The following is a 20795-nucleotide window of genomic DNA, read 5'->3' as shown; positions in this document are numbered from 1 at the left end:
CAAATTCTTGTTGTTGCTTTGCAGAAGAGCGTGACTTGAGGTGGGGTGCAGTGCGATGACGTTGAATGTTGGATGGGGCAGGTGGTGGCTCAAGACTGCGTGTGCTGCACCCACGGCCAAACAGCCGCTTCCCAAAATGGAGCTCCAGGCAAGAAAACTCAACACTCGCGTTAACGCTCTTTCTTAATAAAACGAGCTATTTAGCAGTAGTTCTGTGGACGATTAGCTATGATGGGGTTAGTTTAGGGCCGACAAAAGTGCCAAATAACTGGTCGGACGTCCCTGGCCTGGGTGCACTCGGCGCACCAGTCCTGGGACCGATCATTGGGAGCCAAGAAATGCTCGATGATGTTGTGGCTATTCTCTGTGTTACTTAAGCACACTCGCAGTTCTGTTATACCGCAGGAGCTATGTAAGTTGTATAGATTTGTTACAGTTTCAACAGATATGGAGCCGTTTGCTCGCTTCCAGCCCAGACGGAAACATAGATTAAACCATGAGCAGTACGATCCTGCAAAACCTGCCCCTATAATAGTAAGTTTGTTCGAATAAGATGTTCTGCTATCGACGTACTTGATGTGGTGTGGAGTTAATCAGCCGGGTCTAATTCGTTGACGTTGGAGTAGTAGGAGCGGCTGCCGTAGTGAGTGTACGACATGGCAAGAATTGAAACATCCTGTCCGCTCAAAATCTGATTCTTTTCCTACACTAAGCCTACATATACTGCAGCCGCTTACTTGAGGCGTTTCTCAGCCGCCTTCCAGTTAATGACGTTCCAGATAGCCTTGAAGTACTCGGCCTTGCGGTTCTGGTAGTCGAGGTAGTAAGCGTGCTCCCACGCATCAACACCCAGAATGGGCCTAAACTGTCCGACAACGGGGTCCTGGTTCGCGTATGTCTTGATCTGGATGCTGCCAGTTTGTGTGTCCTGTACCAGCCACGCCCAGCCGGAGCCCTGAATACCAGCCAGAGCAGTGTTGAACTTCTCCTTGAACTGGTCCAATCCACCGTAGGAATCGTTGATGGCCGCAGCCAGCGCGCCAGAGGGAGGCTCACCGCCTCCTTGCGAGGTGGGTGCCAGGTTCTCCCAGAAGAGACTGTGGTTGACGTGGCCACCGCCGTGGAAGTTGATGAGGGGCTGCAGAGCGATCTGAGCCTGGATATCGTTCTTCGCCTTGGCTTCGGCGATCTGCTCGCTAAAGTTGTTGTACGATGTCACGTAGGTGTTGTGGTGGTTCTTGTGGTGCAGCTCCATGATCTTGCCAGAGATGGAGGGCTCGAGGGCGCCATAGTCATCTACACACCGTCGTCAGCTCATTGCTTCTACCAAAACAGCAGTATTGCATACAAGAGAGGTCAGGCAGTGTAGCCTTTCCGCGCACAAAGGTGGTCGCAACACCAGCGCGAGCAGAGTTCTTAGTAGCAGCGCGGAGCGCGGATCGCGCGGCAGTCGAGCGGAGGATAGTCGAGTTCATGTTGACTTCAATCGATATGTTGACCACCAATTGAGTTTGATGAGATTGTTAAGTATGTACGTTTGAGGGCGCAGTTGTCTAGATCGACTGCTCAGTTAATCAAGCTCTGTCGTCATTTCATACGCCCGAGCTCCGAAAGGCCCAAGCTCCCTTCGCATTTCGGCAGGAGCGACCCGCGAGCCAATGACAGCTCGCAAAGAAAGCTTCCCCAGAAAAAAATGTCACGATGATGCAGTTTTACGCAAAGGGGACTTTCGAGAAAATATAACATGTGATCCAGAGTGCAGCTGCGTTGACCTGCATCAGCCATCAATAGTATCAGGAGAGCAGACGGGATGAATGCTACCCCCATTTTCTGGGTACCCCGCGTTAGCCCGAGACCGGCCACTCTCGAACGATCGAGCTCTGGGCAGCATTTTCTGATGGCTCGCGTGGCATGCAAGACATCTTGACATTGACGTATCTGGGTACCTGCAGATCACTTTCTCACGCCATGGGCCGCTGACTGCACTTGGCTCCGCATTGTCAAGAGCATACATCTTCTGGTCGTGGGCACCTTCTCTTCTTCTTCTGACCCCGCCAACGTCATCACTATGGCTCCAGCAAACATCGTTCACCTACCCAATGGCCAGAACCTTACAGTTACGCCTGTGTTTGGGGGCCTCTTTTTCAAGGCAAATGATCTGCTCAACTCCCATTCGCCTTTTCCTCCAGGATGGACAGTCGTACTCAACTCTGAGGACGAGAACGACCCCGCAACGACCGAGCAAGATGAGAAGGCAGAGCAGACTGGACTGCCCCGGCACGTACACCGGTACAAGCGACCGACATTGACCGGAGATCACCTCTATATCTCCTCGGTATCGAACCCTAGCAGCAGTGACTTCAGGGCTGCTGCTTCGCCGACACGTCACATCGCCATGATGCTCTGGGCTACCTTGTATTGGTACTTCCACCAGCCGGAGCCCACGTTGCAAGTCACGAATGCGCGATCGAAGAACACGGCAGATGCAGGGAAGCCCAAGGGAGAATGGAGAATCAACATCAATCGCGAAGGCATATTCAAGGGTCGGGTTGTGCTACCAAAGCTCGAACGCATGGGACTGGTTGCCAGTGAGGATTCGTCTGTAGGATGCGCTCAGGATGAGTGTGCGCATGAAGGCTGGACGCACATGTTCATCAGTCGGCGCAGCTTTTGGCAATTAGATCCTCGTATCTATCTGTTCACGCTCTCGCCCATGGCAAACTCGCCTTTCCCAACTGGCTCACCTTACACTTCAAGACCCTCGTCGCCAGTTGGAAAGGGCGAAGAGAAGAAGGAACACCAGATTGATCAGGTGTCGCCTGGACTGTGGTCATCCTCGGCCCCAGGTCCATACCACTCCAGCTCGCATCTACCGACTTACTACCCTCCCCCGCCAACTCAATACACAATCTCGAACCATGTTCGTCATCCTATCCGCCCAAAGCCTCCTCGACAAGGCGAAGTCCTCTACACGCGCTACATCCCCAGCGTCGGCCAATACCTCTCCTTCCGGGTGGCATGCATCTCCTCGAAGCCATTGCGACACCGCGGCCCCGTAGCGTCTCACGATACCGCTTCCCACCGTCTCAGCGGCCACTCACAGGCCGAGTCGATCGGGTCCGTAATGAGCTCGCCTACTGCCGAAATGAGTGACAGCGAGTACCTGCACAAGTGGATGAATGATCCTCGTGTGTCTCATTTCTGGGGCGAAGATGGTCCCCAAGAACACCAAGAAGAGTTTTTGAGAAACGGCTTAATGTCGAAGAACTCCTTCCCCGTCATAGGCTGCTGGGACGGCAAGCCGTTTGGATACTTTGAGATATACTGGGTGAAAGAGGACAACTTGGGGAAATACGTGCCGAACGTAGGCGATTACGATCGCGGATTTCACTGCTTGGTTGGTGAGCAGGAGTTCAGAGGTGCGCACCGAGTCAAGTTGTGGATCAGCGCACTCGTGCACTACTGCTGGCTGGCGGACAACCGCACAGAGAGAGCGATGCTTGAGCCGCGAGTGGATAACGAAAAGTATGTCACAATATCACAACGCATCTACAAGATACTGACAACGATAGATTGGCACACTATCTCCAAGAATCTGGCTTCTACAAAGAACGCGAAGTGAGCCTTCCACATAAACAGAGCAATCTGTTCAAGATAAATAGGGATGTCTGGCGAGGCCCGGCTTTGTAATGCTGTAGGCGGACACTGGGGGCTCCGCGCTGGAGACTCGGGAACGATGTGTGGAGAGGGCACGGCCGCGGGATGTTGGGCGTTCGCGCGGTTTTTGTGGAGGAAAAGCGGGTCCTGCGATGCCTTTGCGATTGTGCCATACAATTGCATACTGGTATTACAGGATTCGCCTTCTTTGGCAGTGCATTGGTTGTGAATTTATACGTGTTGCAAGTTGCGCCGAACATCCCACGGAATCTTGCCGAAGTCGGCGGGCTGCGATTAGACGGATTTATTGTAGATACTTAGGTACCCTAAAGAGAGCCAACTTCAGACATGTTTTCGGTCGCAGGTACCAAAAATCACGCGGAAGAAGAATACACAGGCGGGTGAGCATGCGGGAAAAACACGTTGTATTGGGTTTGGAAACTTGAAGATGCACTCACTGGTGGAGGAGGGGTCACCCCACCAAGCCAACGCTCAACTGAACGTATGCCTGGCAGGTACCGCGGAAAATTTCTGCGGCCCAACACGGAGGCTTCAATCACCGGCAAACAATTGACAGCCTAAAATCAGTTGTCGAAACGCTGTCTGGCGCGCCGATTTGTGGCGTAAATAAAAATGTGGGGTCTTGGCCACAAAATTATCGGAGTCCTGTGACGCAACACTTAATTCGGGTAGAAAAGGAACCAGACCCAGTCAACAACGACATAAAGCTCGTGACACCCAAACCTTTACATCACCCTGATCTAATTGCTACAAGAGGCAGGTAGTTGATCACACTACACGTACCTGGCTACTCAGAATGTCTGTTCCTTCAATTCCCTCCACAGAGCCAACGCTCGCATACGACCAGGACGCAGCCCTGGACCTTCAGCGTAAGATCGACAACATGAAGCAGCAGATCGGTAACTCGATCTTCGACACCTACCAGACATCTCTGACGGGGCGCTACTGCTCCAAGGAGATGTCACAACTTTTCAGTCAGCGCAGTCGTCACAGCACGTGGAGATCGCTGTGGCTTTACCTTGCTGAGTCGGAGAAAGAACTTGGAATTGAGAACATTTCAGAAGAGGCTCTTCAGCAGATGCGTGATCATCTTATCGTTTCTGACCAGGATTTCGAGGTTGCCAGAGTTGAGGAGAAGAGGAGGAGGCACGATGTCATGGCCCACGTGCACGCCTTCGGTGAGGTCGCACCAAAGGCTGCGGGAATCATTCACTACGGCGTAAGTGGTCTGTGTCGGGATCTAAAATGTGATGGCTAACATACCTTTAGGCAACAAGCTGCTACGTAACTGATAACGCAGAACTTATCCTGATGCGTGATGCTATGAGTCTGCTTCTTCCCAAGCTCGCCAAGGTTATTGACAACCTCTCCAAGTTTGCCTTGCAGTGGAAGTCTGAGCCAACTCTGGCCTACACTCACCTGCAGCCCGCCCAACTGATCACTGTCGGTAAGCGAGCAGCCCAGTGGGCGCAGGATCTTCTTATGGATTTGGAGGCTATTGAGCACGTCAAGGAGGGTCTTCAGTTCCGTGGTGCCCAAGGCACAACTGGAACACAAGCCTCCTTCCTCGAGATCTTCAACGGCGACTCGCAAAAGTGCGACCAACTCAACGAGAAGCTTTGCCAAAAGGCCGGCTTCAAGAGCTGCTACTCTGTCTCTACCCAGACATATACCCGCAAGGTCGATCAGCTGATCGCCAACGCAATCTCTGGACTCGGTTCCTCAGCACAGAAGATCACCGGCGACATCCGCCACCTTGCTGCCTGGAAAGAGCTTGAAGAGCCCTTCGAGAAGGACCAGATCGGTTCCTCCGCTATGGCATACAAGCGCAACCCTATGCGCTCCGAGCGTGTTTACGCTCTGTCGCGTGAGCTGATGTCCAAGCCCGCATCCTTCGCCAACACGCTCTCCGACCAATGGATGGAGCGTACGCTCGATGACAGCGCTGTTCGCCGTATCGACATCCCTGAGATGTTCCTGCTGGCCGACGCCATCCTTCTCTCCCTCGACAACGTCACCTCGGGACTGGTCGTGTACCCCAAGCGCGTCAACGCTCGTGTGCAGGAGGAGCTGCCATTCATGATCACTGAGAGTATCATCATGAAGCTCGTAGCCAAGGGCGAGAGCCGTCAAGAGGCGCACGAGCAGATTCGCGTTCTGTCTCACCAGGCCGGTTACAACGTAAAGAACGAGGGCGGGCAGAACGACCTCGTCGACAGGATCCGTAAGACTGAGTTCTTCAAGCCTATCTGGGGCGATCTTGACAACATGCTGGACGCGAGCTTGTACACTGGACGCAGCGCTGAGATTGTTGACAAGTTCTGTGGTCAGGGAGGTGTCGTGGAGAAGGCGCTGCAGGAGTACAAGGAGTACATCACCAAGGCTGGTGTTGCTGAGCTCAGCGTATAGTTGCAACAGGTGACACCTACGAGTGGAAGATGACACGCGGCTGTAGCCATAGTTTGCCGACTACAGTATGCGTTTTTAGACGGAACGACACAAAAGCCTTGTCCATTCTCCAACACTTGAGTCCATTCATCACTGGTTTTGTACCTACCCCAGCTCACCCCTTTCACACTGACGATAGTAACGTGGCTGCATGGCCTGCTATTGGGGAGGCTCATGCCAGACCCTGGAGGTGTTCGATTCAGACCCCTGAACTGAACCTCCAAAGCTTCAATGGTTCCCATCACGTGAACCATACTTGATACTTTTGAATTGTATACAATCATACAAAAGAACAAGCCTGCAGCCGAACATCAACGCATTCGGGATCAACATCCACACTCCACAGATTCCTCAAATACCAATCAAGACCCACAAACCCCCTCCATTGCAACCAACAATGCAGCCCTGCCGAAGAAGCACGCGCGTGAGGAGGGCTCCTAGCACCCTTGTACAACACCCTCCTCCTCCTCCTCCTCCTGCTGCTGCTCGTCCTCGTCCTCGTCCTCTGCCCAAGCTCTCTTTCAAAGAGAGACCCGAGCCATGGCCTCCAAGGCAGTCTCAACTTCCGCCGGGCATGGTATACCACCCACCCGCACCCGTGCCCAAGGCAAAACCCCCACCAGCGCCCAAAGCAGCACCACAAGACTCTGTCTGGGGCGATAGGCAAAGCAGCGAAGAAACACTCGCCGGCACCGACGATACCGCTTCTGACACCACGCTGTCAGCACCGGGGAGTCCAATCGCTCCGGACCAGTGGACTGCCTTCGAAAATGTGGAGGACGAAGGGCGGGCCTTCGGCCCCAACACTCCCGCACATATGGTGCGGCTTTGGGATCGGCGACGCAGGGATGCGGAGAGGATGGTTTGTCGGCGGGGCGAGCCGGAGTGTGAGTTCCCGGTCAGCGCGGTGAGGTCTACGATACCTACTCGTAATTGTAGCGAAAGACAAAGGAGAGTTGCGGTGGCGCGCATGAATAGTAGACGGAGAGTGTTGACGGTGCAGGAAATGTGCTGTGGTTCAGAGTGAATTCGATTTTCAGTTGTAACATTTCACGTGCAAGGGAATGCGGTAGTATTTTAATAATCATGCCTACTGGTACTTCCTCGTAGTTCTTGTGCTCAGACACAATGATTCATTGGGAATTGAACACCTTGGTCAATTACTCTTGTGTTCTATACCTACTGCCTAGGCGGCAAATAATGCGTAGTGACACGCCAAACGTAGTTGTACATGCATTGGTGACCGCCTAAGATCGCACTTCATGCATATCTCGAATGAGCCATATTGAACAGTATCCAAGCTGCTCTGTAGACTTCATATTCATCATAGATCTCCTTCTTGTTGTCACAAATGATTGGTGAAAGTGTGCGGGACGAAGATGGACTGATCCGGTCGCTCACTGTGCCATCGTTTGTGATGTCTCCCTCTTCCAAATGGAATGGGGGTCGTATTCTTGTTTGAAGAGCCCTCGGTGGATTCAATGTGAGGCGTAGATATCTTGAGGTCTCGGAAAGTTGTTTGACACTTGATGGGCTTGTCTCGAGGGCTGTATTTGAAGAAAGTTCCGCAGCTTTGGGAAGAGGCGTAGACTCCGGGACCTTGAATTTGAGGCATGAGTTCGAAGCCATTTGGGTTGGAGAATCTTTAGTCGAAGGCATTGTAGCCGTGGTATATATTGGGGAATTGGAGAAATTTGCAAATATCGGAAGACGATGAACCTGGGAAGCGGGAGGAGGTTAACTTTGGCCAATGGAGAAGATACCCTGGGTTGTTGTATTTGGCTTCTATGTTTTACAGTAGTGAGAAATATATCATATATAGTGAGGGACCAACGTGTGTGAACCAAACATGCAAGTGAACAGGGACCTATTTGTTCGGTTCGCTACTCGAGTACCACACATTGGGTTCGCAGCTTCAAGTCTCGTTGTTTTTTATTGCAACTAGACAACTAACAAAAAAACATATGATTGCAAACGCTCGTACAGATGCACACTTCACCTTCACTTTGTTGACAGAGTTTGCCGTTTGGCTCATTCACAAGCAAACGCCCTTCACTACAATCAGTCATACCAACCTCGTCACCATCCCCAAGAACACTTTAGTTCGACATCATCCGTACGCAAGCACAACATGACTGTCACCGCGATGCCGACTAAGCCCAAGGACGTAGAAGCCGGCGGCTTGGTGCTCGATCTTTCCGAATCACAGATCTCGCCCACCTACGCGGTTTGTCTTTCAAACATCCTCGAAATGCAGAAGGATTGCTGTATCAGTCTTCGAATTCCACGCCGCCGATCCAAGCCTTCCATTGAAGATGCAAGAGGCACGGACTGCAACGCTTTCTCGCGCAGAGGCAGCTGCGCGGTAGCAGAACATTCACCAATGATGTTCAGGATCGAAGGGTGGACTCTTGCTAATAAAGCGTCTACGCATTCTGATCCTGGCCCGCGAGAAGGCCAACTGAAGAAGCGTTCAGTTCCACGGCCAGAGGAGAAGATGTATTTTCCGAACATAATCAGAGAAGACAAGATACAGCAGAAGTGGCTTGAGATGAAGCGCAACATCAAGACTACCATCCAGGTTATGGAGATTGCACGAGGAGAGCATGCAGCCGGGCCGAAAAGGAACGCGAAAGAACAGAAGCATCAAAAGCTGTTGAGAAGATTCCAGAGGAGTTGCGAGGTGAAGCAACTAGCCATTGAAGCCATGAAGGAGTTGGAGCAACTCAAGATTGAGCGAGAGATCGATCTTGTAGTTCTCGGACCCACGGCAATCACAGAAGCAACAGCCGTCAAGATGATGGAGACTCTCTTCATCTGGTCTAGACATGAAGAGCTGTAGGACTTGACGCGCTGGAGTTAACAATGATGCCGTTACGAAACGGCATGTAGTTGCACGGAGCAGTGTTGATGTCCCGACCTCGCTTCAGATCGCGGTGTTTCTCCGCCGCCCCGAGTGTCGTCAGTGGAGCGGAAGAATTGCCGGCTAAAGCGACCCGCAACTACATTTAAGAGTTCATCCTCCACGTACCCGCGACTGATCTCACTTCAGGAGCAATGCGGCCGCCTTGAGCCCCACAAACACTCTTGGCTTCTGGTCCACCGTGCCGGCGGTTAAACAGGGCAGCTGGTCCGCCATGCAGCCAATCCTCCCCCACATAAGTACTCGTGATGCCTATGCGTAGAAAGACAGTCGTCATCGCGCTCCTGCCGACACACACACAACAAACTATTCATCCACAGCAAACATGGCCGACAAAGAGCCTATCGTGACCCACGTCTACACCGCCGACCCATCGGCGCATGTTTTCAACGGCAAGCTATACATCTACCCCTCGCATGATCGTGAGACAGACATCAAGGACAACGACAATGGCGACCAGTACGACATGGCCGACTACCACGTTTTCAGCATGGACACTGTAGGCGGCCCCGTGACCGACCATGGCGTAGTTCTCAAGCAAGAAGACGTTCCCTGGGTCTCGAAGCAACTTTGGGCCCCTGATGCCGCGACTAAGAACGGGAAATACTACCTTTACTTTCCCGCGCGAGACAAGGAAGGGATCTTCCGTGTCGGCGTAGCAGTCGGCGACAAGCCCGAGGGTCCCTTCAAACCAGAACCCGACTACATCCAGGGCAGCTTCAGCATCGATCCTGCAACTTTCGTGGACGACGATGGCTCAGCATACCTGTTCTTTGGCGGAATCTGGGGCGGGCAACTGCAATGCTGGACGACGGGCAAATTCGACAAGTCAGGCCAGGAACCGACTTCTGGCGATGCACTCGCCGCGAAAGTCGGCAAGCTCACAGACGATATGACACAATTCGCCTCTCCAGTCACCGATGTCTTGATTCTGGATCCAGAGACGCAGAAGCCTATCCAGGCGGAAGACCACGACAGGCGGTTCTTCGAGGCTGCATGGCTGCACAAGTACAACGGCAAGTACTACTTCAGCTACAGCACGGGCGACTCGCACTTCTTGTGCTACGCTATCGGTGATAGTCCCGTGGGGCCATTCACATATGGAGGCAGGATTCTGGAGCCTGTCGTTGGGTGGACGACGCACCACAGCATTGCGGAGTTCAAAGGAAAGTGGTATCTTTTCTACCACGACAGCACGCTCAGTGGAGGAAGGAACCACCTGAGGTGTGTGAAGATCAGAGAAATCGTTTATGATGAGCAGGGTAAGATCGGGCTGGCAGACCCCCAGCCGCAGCTTTCGGAGGCAGATGCACCACCTGCGAAGCTTGAGTCGTGAGACATAACTTAGAAACAAATAACACTTCAATTGTAACTGATTCCCAGATTTATCGTCAAGTATACACTGTGAAAGGTAATAAGCTGAGATCTGCTCAGGTCAACCTCCGAGTTGCTATGTTGTTGACCCCCATATACACATTCTCCCAACCGTCTCGTCATCTGTGCCTAGAATCCGGCGATATATCGATGCTGATCCGTAACCTTCGTAACCTCCAAAGTCATTCCAACCCTGAGCTCCCCCGTCCCGCGCGGCACACACAACATCCCATAGCAAGGCTTATACTTGATCCCTTCATCAATCCTGCGATACTTCATCAACGTATCCCATGGCTGCCGCTTGTGCTCTTCAGCCGTCTCCGGATCCACATTCGGCACATGGCACCTCGCACAACGCTGAGTAACATCCAAATTCACCACCGTCTTGCCAGACGAAGTGATGCGCAGCGTCTTCCAGCGGTCTTCATCCCAGGGCGCGGCAGCTTGCCCACGCACAACGATGTTGGGGCGAAAGCGCGTTACGTCGAGCGTCAAGTCGCCGTTCTCCGCGATTTTGATGCGGTCGTTCAGTTCGTCGATGCTGGACTGGTTACCGACGAGGATGGGCATCATGTCGGGAAAGCATGTTGATGCCTTTCTGCCCAGGACTGCTGCTGCACCGTTCGAGCGCAGAGGACGCGGCTCGTTGGACTGGGGATCTTTGTAGACGAGGCGAACTTCCTTGCCGAAGAAGGCGTTGAAGGTCGTGGTGAGCTTGGTTGAGTACACTTGTGTAGGTGTCCACTGGTTCCAAATTTTGGCCTCGTGGCGCTCCGTATTGGCCTCAAGCCAGTCTTTGGAGGGGTGTGCGGGGATGCTGAACTCGAGTTTCTCGTCGATTGAGTCCGGCGCTGGTGCGGTAACGGTGAGGGTGTCGGTTTTGGCATCGTAGGATGGGCGGATGAGGGTCATTCTCGCATTTTGGCGAATGGTTAGGAATTCGTATTTGTCTGCTGTTACCCACATCCATTGGCGATCTATATGACCAGTTAGAAGCCAGATCTCGTGATAATGTTATTTGAGGGGCATACCAAGATCAAGTCCGGTTGGAAGAAGCTTCGCCGACTGCACTTTGATGCCATGGCACGACTTTATCGGATGGATGTAAAGAGCTGTAATCTCAGTCGATGGAGGCAATGGCCCGGCATTGTTCTTCTTTGACGGTACCCTCGTGAAGTACAGATAACTCAAGATGGGCAATAGAAAAGTGGCCAGGATGATGGCCAATTGCGTGGCTTGCGATTGTGCCATGCTGGCGGTGGCCTGCTGACAGGGGTGCTGAACGCGTTGTGGAACTCGTGCTGTGGAATCTTCGATTCACGCTTCTAAAGACCAGAGGAATGCAAACAGCCGAAGGCTATGCAATGTGAGGAGGACGAGGGCCAGAGCTTCAATCGATATTGTGAGGTAGTATTTGTACTCAGAACGTGTCTTGCAGGTGCCTTGCTGACAAGAGCATGCGTGATTCCAGACCACGAATGCCGATATGGCACTCTTCCGGCGGCAGGAGGAATTTATGACTGTGCTAGGAGTCAATCTGTGGAAGGATGACGCATGGCCCGGGCGCGGGGATGGGTAGCGCGATGGTGGGTAGCGCGATGTCGCGCTTTCTACCTACCAAACGACAGGCCGAGGCGGTAACGGCTACGCGGGAACGGTGGAGACAGCGCATTAGATTAGTCAGATATTTGTTCTCGATGCCACAGCAAATACAATAGATCTTAGGATGTTGCTGAAGTGCCAATGATGTTACATTATCTAGGAGACGTTCAGAGAACTTTTTGACCCTCTAATTGGCTTCGCCTTCGAACTCCAAGCCATCCTGCCTCATTACGTCAAATCTCCAGACGCTGCGTGAGATAAAATGCTGAACAATGCGGTCTGAGGTTATGTGGTGCAGACACTAGAATAACATGAAGGAGAACTCTTTTCAGTAGATCGGAACATGATAGGAAAACCGTAAAGAACGCTACATTATGGGTATACCTTGCTTCCAAACTCAGTGACGATAGTAAATATAAGGGTACAGCTCCGTGATGGTGTCATGTAGCTCGCTCAGCGCGGCTCGGCATTGTGACAGTCGAGCCGTCGCTGACACGAGGTTCGGAATCACTTTCTCAGTGATGTGTATTTATTCGTGGGCGACGCAGATGCGTAGAAGAGTGGCTGGAGACCTCGAGAGACCGTCAAATCATCCCCAGTTCATTTCATTATTCCAGCTCATCGTGTCCCTCTGAACGCTGTGTTGTGAAATATTGCTTGGCTTCCTTCGCATGATCATCCTCGAAAAACGATTTCCTTGCGACTCGTCCTTGGGCGGGGGCGCAGGTGGTTGTTGTTGTTGCTGTTGTTGCTGCTGCTGCTGCTGCTGTTGTTGCGGATGCATAGCTCGATGGCTTGAATTCGAGATGTTCACTAGCTTCGGAACGTATTTTCGAGACGACGACTGGTTACCAGCAGAATGTTGCATAAAATCCGGGGGAACGCTTTGCCTTTGTTGAGGCTGCTGCTGTTGTTGTTGTTGTGGTTGTTGCGGATAATGAGCGAAGTTGGCGTACTGCGAGGTTGGAACAGACACAACTTCTTTCGGCTGCTGGTAGTTCATGTACGATGTCGGTTGCTGAAAGTTGATCAGGTCTGGTGTCGACACGAAGTCGGTGTTCGGCCATGTTTGTTGTTGTTGAAAGTTCTGTTGTGGGATTGGCTGCGTAAATGATGCAGACATGGAAGCCATACTCGTGCTATAGCCACCGTATGTCCCCATGCTTGCATCAGCACTCATGTGAGCCTGTGACATATCGGCACCAACAGGCCATTGGTTCTGTTGAAAGGACTGCTGGTGGTGCATGACTTGTGGAGGATCGACAGGGTCCAGGTCCATCATCTGTTGGTCCTGTGGAAGTCCATGTGAGCTATGTAATCTCGAGTCATTGCCAAAATCAGCTGATTCCAACTTGAACTCGACGATCTCGCTATGGGCTGAGTCGGTTTGCTCCGACGCATCAGGCGTCATCTCTGGTGCAGAGTCGACAACATCCTTTGGCTCGATTTCAGCTAGGTCGTAGGTATCCTGTACAAGCTTCTCGATGTCGAAAGCACTTGTGTGCCACTTGGTCTCCAGTTTGTATCGCAGGCGGTTACATTTCTTTGATTCCCATGTTAGCCTTGGCCAATTTTGCTCGTCCCCATGGCGCTGCGTCAACAACTTATTCCACGCGTGCGCGGCATCAGATTGCTTTAAAAGGCCAAGGATGACGTTAGTGAAGTTCCATTTCGCCCCGCCCTTCTCCTCGAAATGCAGCGCAATGTGCTCACACCTCTCTTCCCAGGTGGTCAGCAGAGCTGCACAGAAGCCGCAGCCCCAGGCATCCTTGTCGTGCATAACAATCTCGTACTTCTTGACACAGGGTGAAGCTTTCCTGCTGGTGGGCTGCCCACTCTCTCGCGGTTGTTTGCAATGCTCGCAGCCCTGGTTATCGTTAGTATGAAGAAGTCAAATGACAATGAAGGTGTACGCACGTGAAGTTTTGTGTGGTGCTCCCGAAAGCGTTTGCCAGCATGGAATATCTGCTCGCAATCCGGGCAGCGCCACGTAAGTCTCTGCTCGTGGAATTCCTCCTCGTGGGACTTCCAATATGGCTTTGACTTGAGAGCTTTGTCGCAAAACGTACAAGCGAAGTTTTTCGGTGCTGGCGTCGACGCGGTAGAGATAGTAGAAAGCCGGGAAGATGCCGTGGACATGCGCGAAGAGGCAGCGCTGTAATGCGTGAAGGATGAGTCGGTTGAGGCGATCGATGAGCGAGGGTCTGACAACATGCTTGGAACTCGGCTGGAAGGGACACTCAGGTAAGATGATGCACGGCTACTCATTGTCGAAGTCGACATCATGGACGACCTGTCAGGTACTCGCATGCCATCTGCGTACGCGTGAGACGACGCGAAGCCCGGGGCTTGCTGATGACACGAACCTCCATTACGCGCCGCTTGCAGCAACAGCAAGATCTGTTGGTCGTCCAGATGTTTCAAGCCATGTATGTGGTCGATAACGGTAGGGTTCAGTGATCCGTGGGCAGATATTCGGGGTGACGAGGTCGCGCTTTCGGATACGCTACTCAAGGGCATTGAGCTTTGAAGACTCCGGCGCGGACGCTTAAAGGAATTGCTAGGCTGAGGCGTGCCATATTGATAGAGTTGAGGGTCTTCGTTCTCCATGTTATCCAGATTCGCGCGTAGAAGCCAATATCACGCCCGAATCTGGTATTGATGAGCCGTCGCAAGATCGTTATGTTGGTGTCGCAGCGAAAGGGGTCGGCGGTACGCGAAATGGCGGCGTTCGAGCGTTCGAGAAGGTGCGGCGCTTTTGCCAGAGCGGTTCAACAGGGACAAGCTCGGATCTTAGGCCGTCAGGAAGACATTGATCGTCTAATCTCCCGAGCGGAGGAGGCGGATGGCTCTTGTTCAGAAGAGAGATCGTTTCAACAAGCCCTAGAGGGTCCGGATGAAACCACTTGGCGCTGCAGGCATGCAGGTAGTCATCCGTCCCGCACAAGGTTCTGTAAATATAGTACGTAGATCTTCAGAGCAAGCCTGTGCCGCCGTGATGAAGACTTCAGTTGCTCAAAAATTTCGAGTCTCCATCTGCGAATCCTCCAGACCCATCACGCGCAACGGTGAACGCGAGCAATGTGCCTGAGCGATCGCCAGGACGGCCGCAATAGCGCCGCTGGCTTCCGGTTCTTCGAATCCTACCCCTGAGCGAGTATTGTGAAACGACGCTAAACTCGGAAAAGACGTTACGTTCTTGTCGCCCATCGTGTTGGGCGACTAGAACCATCGTACCACGCTCTCACAGCCTTGCGGGTCGCGGATCAACTTGCTTGCTGTTACCATGAATTCTGGAGCCTTGCATCGTTTTCGCGAACTAAGGGCGCCGGTTCAGCCCCCACATTGTGGCGCGAGAACGATGCGCAAGTCGGTAATTGGCTCAAGACCGTTCCTGCACGCGTGCCTGTGGTTGAAGATGCAACTCGTTTTTCAGATGAGGCTCAGACCTGCATGGCAGGGTGCCCTGGAATCTGAAGCTGTGGTAGAGGTCATTGTAGGCACACCAGGGTCTTGAGTAGCATGACCCTTCAAGCGTACCAGTCAATCGACGATCATCATCAAATGCTGTGAAGAGACCTCAGCATGAGTTGTCATTCTCGCAAGCCGGCCCCTGCTCGCAGTCATCAACCGTCGTCATACTCGAGGCGCGGAGCGGACGTAAGCGTCTGCACTCCACACCAGATGGATGGAGCAAGTTTGAGGATCTCCCTCCGATCCCGCCCCTGCACTATCGACAAAACCTTCGGCAGGCGCTCTTGGCAAGAGCCCTTGACCCTGGGTGGTTTTGTGTGTTGAGATAGATTGTTGAGCAGATGCTATTTCGAGAGTATGGGGAACTGTGTCATCCAAATATGGTAACGACAGTCAAGCCCAGAAGCCGTTGCTTGACCCAATTTAGAGACTGGAAACTTGAAACATCGTTGACTGAGGCGAGGGCGGACAAATGGACATGGCAGCGTGAGGCCGAGGTATGCGGAGATTTCAATGCCGCAGCCCTGGTTCATACGTTCGGATGAGCATTTGCCAGAGCCGAACAGCGTATTTGGGCACACAGTAGGCTGCGAATTACGTGAACAAGGTTTTCAATACGAATGTTGCACACGTGGGCGTGAGAAAGTTTGATCTTAACCGGTGAATCAAGTTTTCTAGCACCGCCTTAAGCATTCTCGATGAAAAGGCTGTTGAACTTAAAAGCAAAACTGATAACCTTGATTGCGTTAGCCGACATTACCTCTGAGCTTATGACCACGCGCGTATCTTGTCGTCAGATGGATGACTACTTGGGCAGTCAGGATTGAGAAGGAGAAGCAGGGAGTCCGCAAAAAGGAAGACCGAAGACCGTCAGCGAGTACCTTCTTCCAGAGGTTTGATCTACTGTGGAAACGGTGAGTATACAAGAATGGGACCAACCACTCGATCCATGACAGTGAGCATTGCTGGGGACACATGCAAAAGAAATGGTAATGTTGAATAAGCCCGTGCTTGGTGACGGTAACTGCAATCGCGAGCACTGTTGGTGTGAGCAGTGACGCGCTTGATTGAAATTGGTTAGCTCAATCGCGTCGCGTCCACGTTCGTGTAGAACCACTTTGTCACTTTGGTGCTTGCTCAAGCTCTCCCCGCCACGAACTTTTGCACCTCTACGTTATTCAATCGCCGCTGTTATCTTTATTTTCTCTTGAGCCGAATTAGCGCAGCAGACTTCAATACCACTTTGTTGTTACCGGTACTGTCCATTACATCCACTTCAGACGCGCACGCAAACAGATCGCGCCGTGCGATCAGTGTCACGCAGAACACTTCCGCAGACCAATTACGAATACAAAATGGCGAACCAAATACTCGGCGCATCTACTGCGCCCTCGAGACCTCGAACGAAGCTATTGGCAGCTTTACGGAAGACAGAGTCCGGCGATTCTTCTGAAAGTAGCACGGACTCTGCAAGTGATGTGTCGGACTCTGAGGGCGTACTGCACTCCAACACAAGATCTTTATCTGGGCCACGACATCAGCCTAGCACTCAAACATCCGACGCAGAAGAAGAGGTGGACGCAGAGAGTGCATACCAGCGCATGAAGCAGCGATTGGCAGCGGAGAAAGAGACACAAGAGCAACAGGCGCAAAAGTCGGTGCCAGTCCTTGCTTTAGCTCTTGAAAGTGATGAAGAGGCGTCAATACCGATACGGAAACCCGCCCGCAGGTCCATAACAGAGAAGCAGAGACTGTCGAGCCCCCGCAAATCACCGTCGCCAAATGTACGATCACGTCAGTCGTCTCCTGGACTTTTCGTATCTCCAGGACCGTCTCCAGCCAAAAGCCGATCGCCGGTTGGGACCTCAGCGAACTACGAATCCGACCAGTCGTCACAACGGGCCTCTGCGACCGACTTACAAGAACGCGTCAAACGCATCAGAGCCGAGAGACTGGCGAAGCAGAAGGAGGAGACTGCTCAATTGGCACAGCAGAAGACTTCTAAGCGTTCGTCAGGCCGAGATGATGGCAGTGATACAGACGCGGAAATTGATAGGCGCTTGACACAGCAGTCCAAGCCTACTCGACGAGCGGGCAAGAAGGCTCTGGAGGCTATGGCTCGTGACCAACAACGAATCAGTCGTAATATGCAACTCACTCATCAGGCCAAGACGAAGAAGAGATACTCAACGAAGGACCTCTTCACTAAGTTCGGTTTCAACGGACCAGAGGATAATGTGTCGACATTACCAACCACCCCAGAAAAGGCCGCGATACTTGCATCATCGGACGCAGAGATGCAGCCGTTGCACGAGACACCGCCTACGAGTCCTCCTCGCCACGATGAAGGGTTGGAGAAGATGGCGAGTGAAGTTGGCAACCTAACGCCAAAAGCGCCACTCGCAGAGGAAGCCGATGACACCACCCCTGTGCCCACGAAAGTGGATAAGGGTAAAGGTCGCGCTCCGGAGTTCGCGCATCTTCCTACACGATCTTGGCCATTGCAGGGACAGCCAATCACTGTCCGGCATGCTCAAGTCCAGACTGCTGTGCCTTCAGAGATTGTCATGGTAGAGTTATCTGACTCTGACGATGATGCAAAGTTGGTGAAGAAAAGCAGATTTGCAGTGTTCGATCGGGTACGAACGAAGGAGCAGGACGAGTCGAAGTCTTTTGTAACGCTTCGTCATCTGGCACATCTCACCTCCCCCAAAACTACACGCAAGGGACCGAAAACCATCACCCGTAGCGAGATGCATTTCTCACTTGCTCAGAAAGCTCGTCAGCAGGCACAAAGGGGACGCGAAGAAAGAATCGAAGAACTCAAACGACGTGGTATTCATATCGAGACTGCCGAGGAGCGAGAGAAGCATCAAATGGAAATTGAAGATTTGGTGACACAATTCGAGAAGCAACGGCAGGAAGATCTCAAGCTTGCCAAGCAGGAGAAGAAGCAGGCTAAAGCCAACGGAGAGTCTATTGATGATCTTCCTTCCAGCGACGAGTCGGATGAAGACTTCGTCGGCAGCGACGACGAGAACACGGCAGATGGCAACGACGAGGACCAGGAAGAGGAAGAAGAGGCTGAAATTGAACTCTCCGGCTCCGAAGATGAGCCGATGGAGGACGCGGATGGCGAAGAGGCGGACGCATCTAATGACTTGGCTGATGAGGCCACTGCTGTCAATACAGACGCCACCCTTGTGTCTCAGGCAAACGAATTGACTGATGACGAAGATGAGCGTAATGCTTCTACGCGCAAGCCTATGATCAAGCGAGCCCGAAGAGTCATCGACGACGATGAAAGTGAGAGCGAAGATTTGAAGCTCGGGTCGCCAACCCAGAAGGCAACTCAAGATGACGCGATAGCTGCGTTCGGCTTCGGTGAATCAAGCACAAACTTAGGGCTCACCCAGATGTTCGCTGGAACCATGGCGAACTTGGATGATACGCAAGTTACCCAACAGGAACCCGAACAGGACTCCCTGGAGTTCCTCCACAACTTACCAGACACTCAGCCTGGTGTCACATTCAGCCAGACGCATGACACGCTGGTACCTAATAGCCAGCTGTTTGTGTCTCCACGCAAAGAGTCCGGAGCTGGAGCTGAATCTCACTTCAGCTTAGGTATTGGTCAGCTGATTGACCCGGGTACCCAGTTCTCTGAGGCCCCTGAGCCCACACAAGATGCTGGTTTCTCTTTCTCTCGTTCACAAGCTGGTTTCATGGCACCCGCCTCTACCGTCGAGACTGTAATGCTATCTGTGGCCGAGTCGCCGATCAAAAAACGAACTGGCAAGCTGCAGCGCGGTCGTCGCGAGATTGCTGAGGGACTATCTGACGTTGAGGAGAACTTTGTCGACCCTGCTTCCGATTTAAGTGATGTCGATGACATCCAACGGCCACCCAAGCATAGAGATGCCTTCCGCGCCATGCAAAAGGGCGCGAAGAAACAAAGGGCCATTGATAATTTCAATAAGGAGAACAGTGCTGCCAAGGCCATCGTAGAGGAGCAGGCTGATGAGTCTGAAGACGAGTACGCTGGCATCGGAGGAGCAAGTGACGATGAAAGCGGCGAAGAAGATGAGGAAATGAAGAAAATGATAGACCACGACGACGTCAAGGTCGACGAGCGTCAAATCGCTGCCTTCTACGCGTAGGTTCGTTCAGCCAATCTATGTACACTGCTGACAATTCCCTAGTGACAAGGATAAGAAGGACGACGAGAAGAACATCAACCAGCTCTACAAAGACCTCATGAACGGCGGTCTCCGCAAGCGCGCCGGTCGCGATGCCTTCGACATGTCCGACAGCGAAGATGAAGCAGAAATGCGGCAGCGCCGGAAGCGTGCTGACTTTGCACGCATGCAAAAAGCACTCCTGAGCGATGAGAATATCGGCAAGATTGCTGAGAACCCGAAGCAGCAAGCCTTCTTCAAAACGCTCGCGGATTTCGCAGACGATGCAGACTACGAATTCCTCGAGATGCCAGAGCCAAAGAGCATCTATGCCGAAGATTCACAGTCCCAGTCTCAACAACCTCAAGAGGGCGTGGACTCAGAAGCTGAAATGGTAGTGCCAGATTCGCAGACCGACTCCGTGAATATGCCTCCTCCCAACCCGTTGAAACGCAAATCTCCCACCTCATCTCAGAAAGAGAACCGCCCCCCTCCGAATATGCGTCGCACCGACAACGATCTCACACGCCGCCCAATCACGCTGGCTGACGTGCAGAACTCCGTCTCCGAACTGCTCGAGGATTCCCGTGTCATGGTGCCTGACAGCCAGTACGCGTCGGACTCTGACTCGGATTTGGAAATCGTAGATAAGCCTGTGCGCAAGGCCGTCGTCGACCGCTTAACATTGAGCCGGCAGTCGACGATTGATGAGTCGCAAGATAGTGCAGGTGGCATGGCGTTCCACGCCCCGTCTCGTGGGGCTGCAGTCCCGGGATTCAGGGTACCGAGTCTCATCCGACAGGCGACTAGTAATCTGTCTGCTGTGAGTGAGAGGAGCGACAGCCAACGCACGAGTCAAAGTAGTGAAGGGGGTGTGCGAAGGGGTGGAACTGGGAGGAGCAACATCCACGCACAGGCACGGGAGGCGGAGAGGAGAGCTTTGTTGGAGAAGAAAGAGAAACGGAGGAAAGAGGTGCTCAAGAAGAAGGTAGACGGCGCGAGGAAGAAGGGCGGGATGAGAAGTGTGCTAGGAGACCTGAGTGGTGGGTTTGAGTAATTATGCGTAGAATTTGACGGGATAGTAGCGTGGCGTTTGGTGCTCTGGGTATCATCTAGGA

At 52.6% G+C, this 20795-nt stretch overlaps 9 protein-coding genes across 9 annotated transcripts; 5 read left to right on the top strand and 4 right to left on the bottom strand.

Annotated features, from left to right (window-relative positions):
- Positions 1 to 555: 555 nt before the first annotated feature.
- On the bottom strand, positions 556 to 1771 carry C7974DRAFT_175142 (Manganese/iron superoxide dismutase). The gene is made up of 2 exons (XM_046136232.1): positions 1349 to 1771; positions 556 to 1296 (listed from the first exon to the last, which is right to left on the bottom strand). The coding sequence occupies exons 1-2, from the start codon at positions 1473 to 1475 to the stop codon at positions 734 to 736; spliced, it is 690 nt and encodes a 229-aa protein (XP_045998369.1). The 5' UTR covers positions 1476 to 1771; the 3' UTR covers positions 556 to 733.
- Positions 1772 to 1948: 177 nt separating this feature from the next.
- Positions 1949 to 4082, top strand: C7974DRAFT_175136 (aerobactin siderophore biosynthesis protein iucB). The gene is made up of 2 exons (XM_046136229.1): positions 1949 to 3525; positions 3573 to 4082. Exons 1-2 carry the CDS (start codon positions 2069 to 2071, stop codon positions 3688 to 3690), a joined length of 1575 nt encoding a protein of 524 aa, XP_045998368.1. The 5' UTR covers positions 1949 to 2068; the 3' UTR covers positions 3691 to 4082.
- C7974DRAFT_175137 (L-Aspartase-like protein) lies at positions 4083 to 6305 on the top strand. Its single transcript, XM_046136230.1, has 2 exons — positions 4083 to 4897; positions 4948 to 6305. The coding sequence occupies exons 1-2, from the start codon at positions 4475 to 4477 to the stop codon at positions 6085 to 6087; spliced, it is 1563 nt and encodes a 520-aa protein (XP_045998367.1). The 5' UTR covers positions 4083 to 4474; the 3' UTR covers positions 6088 to 6305.
- Positions 6306 to 7282, top strand: C7974DRAFT_175138 (uncharacterized protein). Its single transcript, XM_046136231.1, has one exon. The coding sequence runs from the start codon at positions 6524 to 6526 to the stop codon at positions 7151 to 7153; it is 630 nt and encodes a 209-aa protein (XP_045998366.1). The 5' UTR covers positions 6306 to 6523; the 3' UTR covers positions 7154 to 7282.
- Positions 7283 to 8126: 844 nt separating this feature from the next.
- C7974DRAFT_393090 (uncharacterized protein) lies at positions 8127 to 9026 on the bottom strand. Its single transcript, XM_046141746.1, has one exon. The coding sequence runs from the start codon at positions 8701 to 8703 to the stop codon at positions 8347 to 8349; it is 357 nt and encodes a 118-aa protein (XP_045998365.1). The 5' UTR covers positions 8704 to 9026; the 3' UTR covers positions 8127 to 8346.
- Positions 9027 to 9158: 132 nt separating this feature from the next.
- On the top strand, positions 9159 to 10433 carry C7974DRAFT_393089 (glycosyl hydrolase). The gene has a single exon (XM_046141745.1). The coding sequence runs from the start codon at positions 9375 to 9377 to the stop codon at positions 10383 to 10385; it is 1011 nt and encodes a 336-aa protein (XP_045998364.1). The 5' UTR covers positions 9159 to 9374; the 3' UTR covers positions 10386 to 10433.
- Positions 10396 to 12101, bottom strand: C7974DRAFT_334811 (uncharacterized protein). Its single transcript, XM_046139167.1, has 2 exons — positions 11455 to 12101; positions 10396 to 11400 (listed from the first exon to the last, which is right to left on the bottom strand). The coding sequence occupies exons 1-2, from the start codon at positions 11672 to 11674 to the stop codon at positions 10553 to 10555; spliced, it is 1068 nt and encodes a 355-aa protein (XP_045998363.1). The 5' UTR covers positions 11675 to 12101; the 3' UTR covers positions 10396 to 10552.
- A 513-nt stretch (positions 12102 to 12614) lies between these two features.
- C7974DRAFT_375655 (uncharacterized protein) lies at positions 12615 to 14635 on the bottom strand (the record flags this gene model as incomplete). The annotated part of the gene is made up of 2 exons (XM_046140223.1): positions 12615 to 13892; positions 13943 to 14635. The coding sequence occupies 2 exons, from the start codon at positions 14633 to 14635 to the stop codon at positions 12615 to 12617; spliced, it is 1971 nt and encodes a 656-aa protein (XP_045998362.1).
- A 1873-nt stretch (positions 14636 to 16508) lies between these two features.
- Positions 16509 to 20794, top strand: C7974DRAFT_358059 (MRC1-like domain-containing protein). Its single transcript, XM_046139628.1, has 2 exons — positions 16509 to 19655; positions 19702 to 20794. The coding sequence occupies exons 1-2, from the start codon at positions 16855 to 16857 to the stop codon at positions 20732 to 20734; spliced, it is 3834 nt and encodes a 1277-aa protein (XP_045998361.1). The 5' UTR covers positions 16509 to 16854; the 3' UTR covers positions 20735 to 20794.
- The last annotated feature ends 1 nt before the right edge of the window (position 20795 follows it).

Source organism: Boeremia exigua, assembly GCF_020726555.1.
Source record: "Boeremia exigua strain MPI-SDFR-AT-0100 chromosome Unknown C7974scaffold_5, whole genome shotgun sequence".
Classification (NCBI taxonomy): Eukaryota; Fungi; Ascomycota; class Dothideomycetes; order Pleosporales; family Didymellaceae; genus Boeremia; species Boeremia exigua.
Note: the sequence above shows the minus strand (reverse complement) of the source record. Positions and strands in the feature narration are given on the sequence as shown.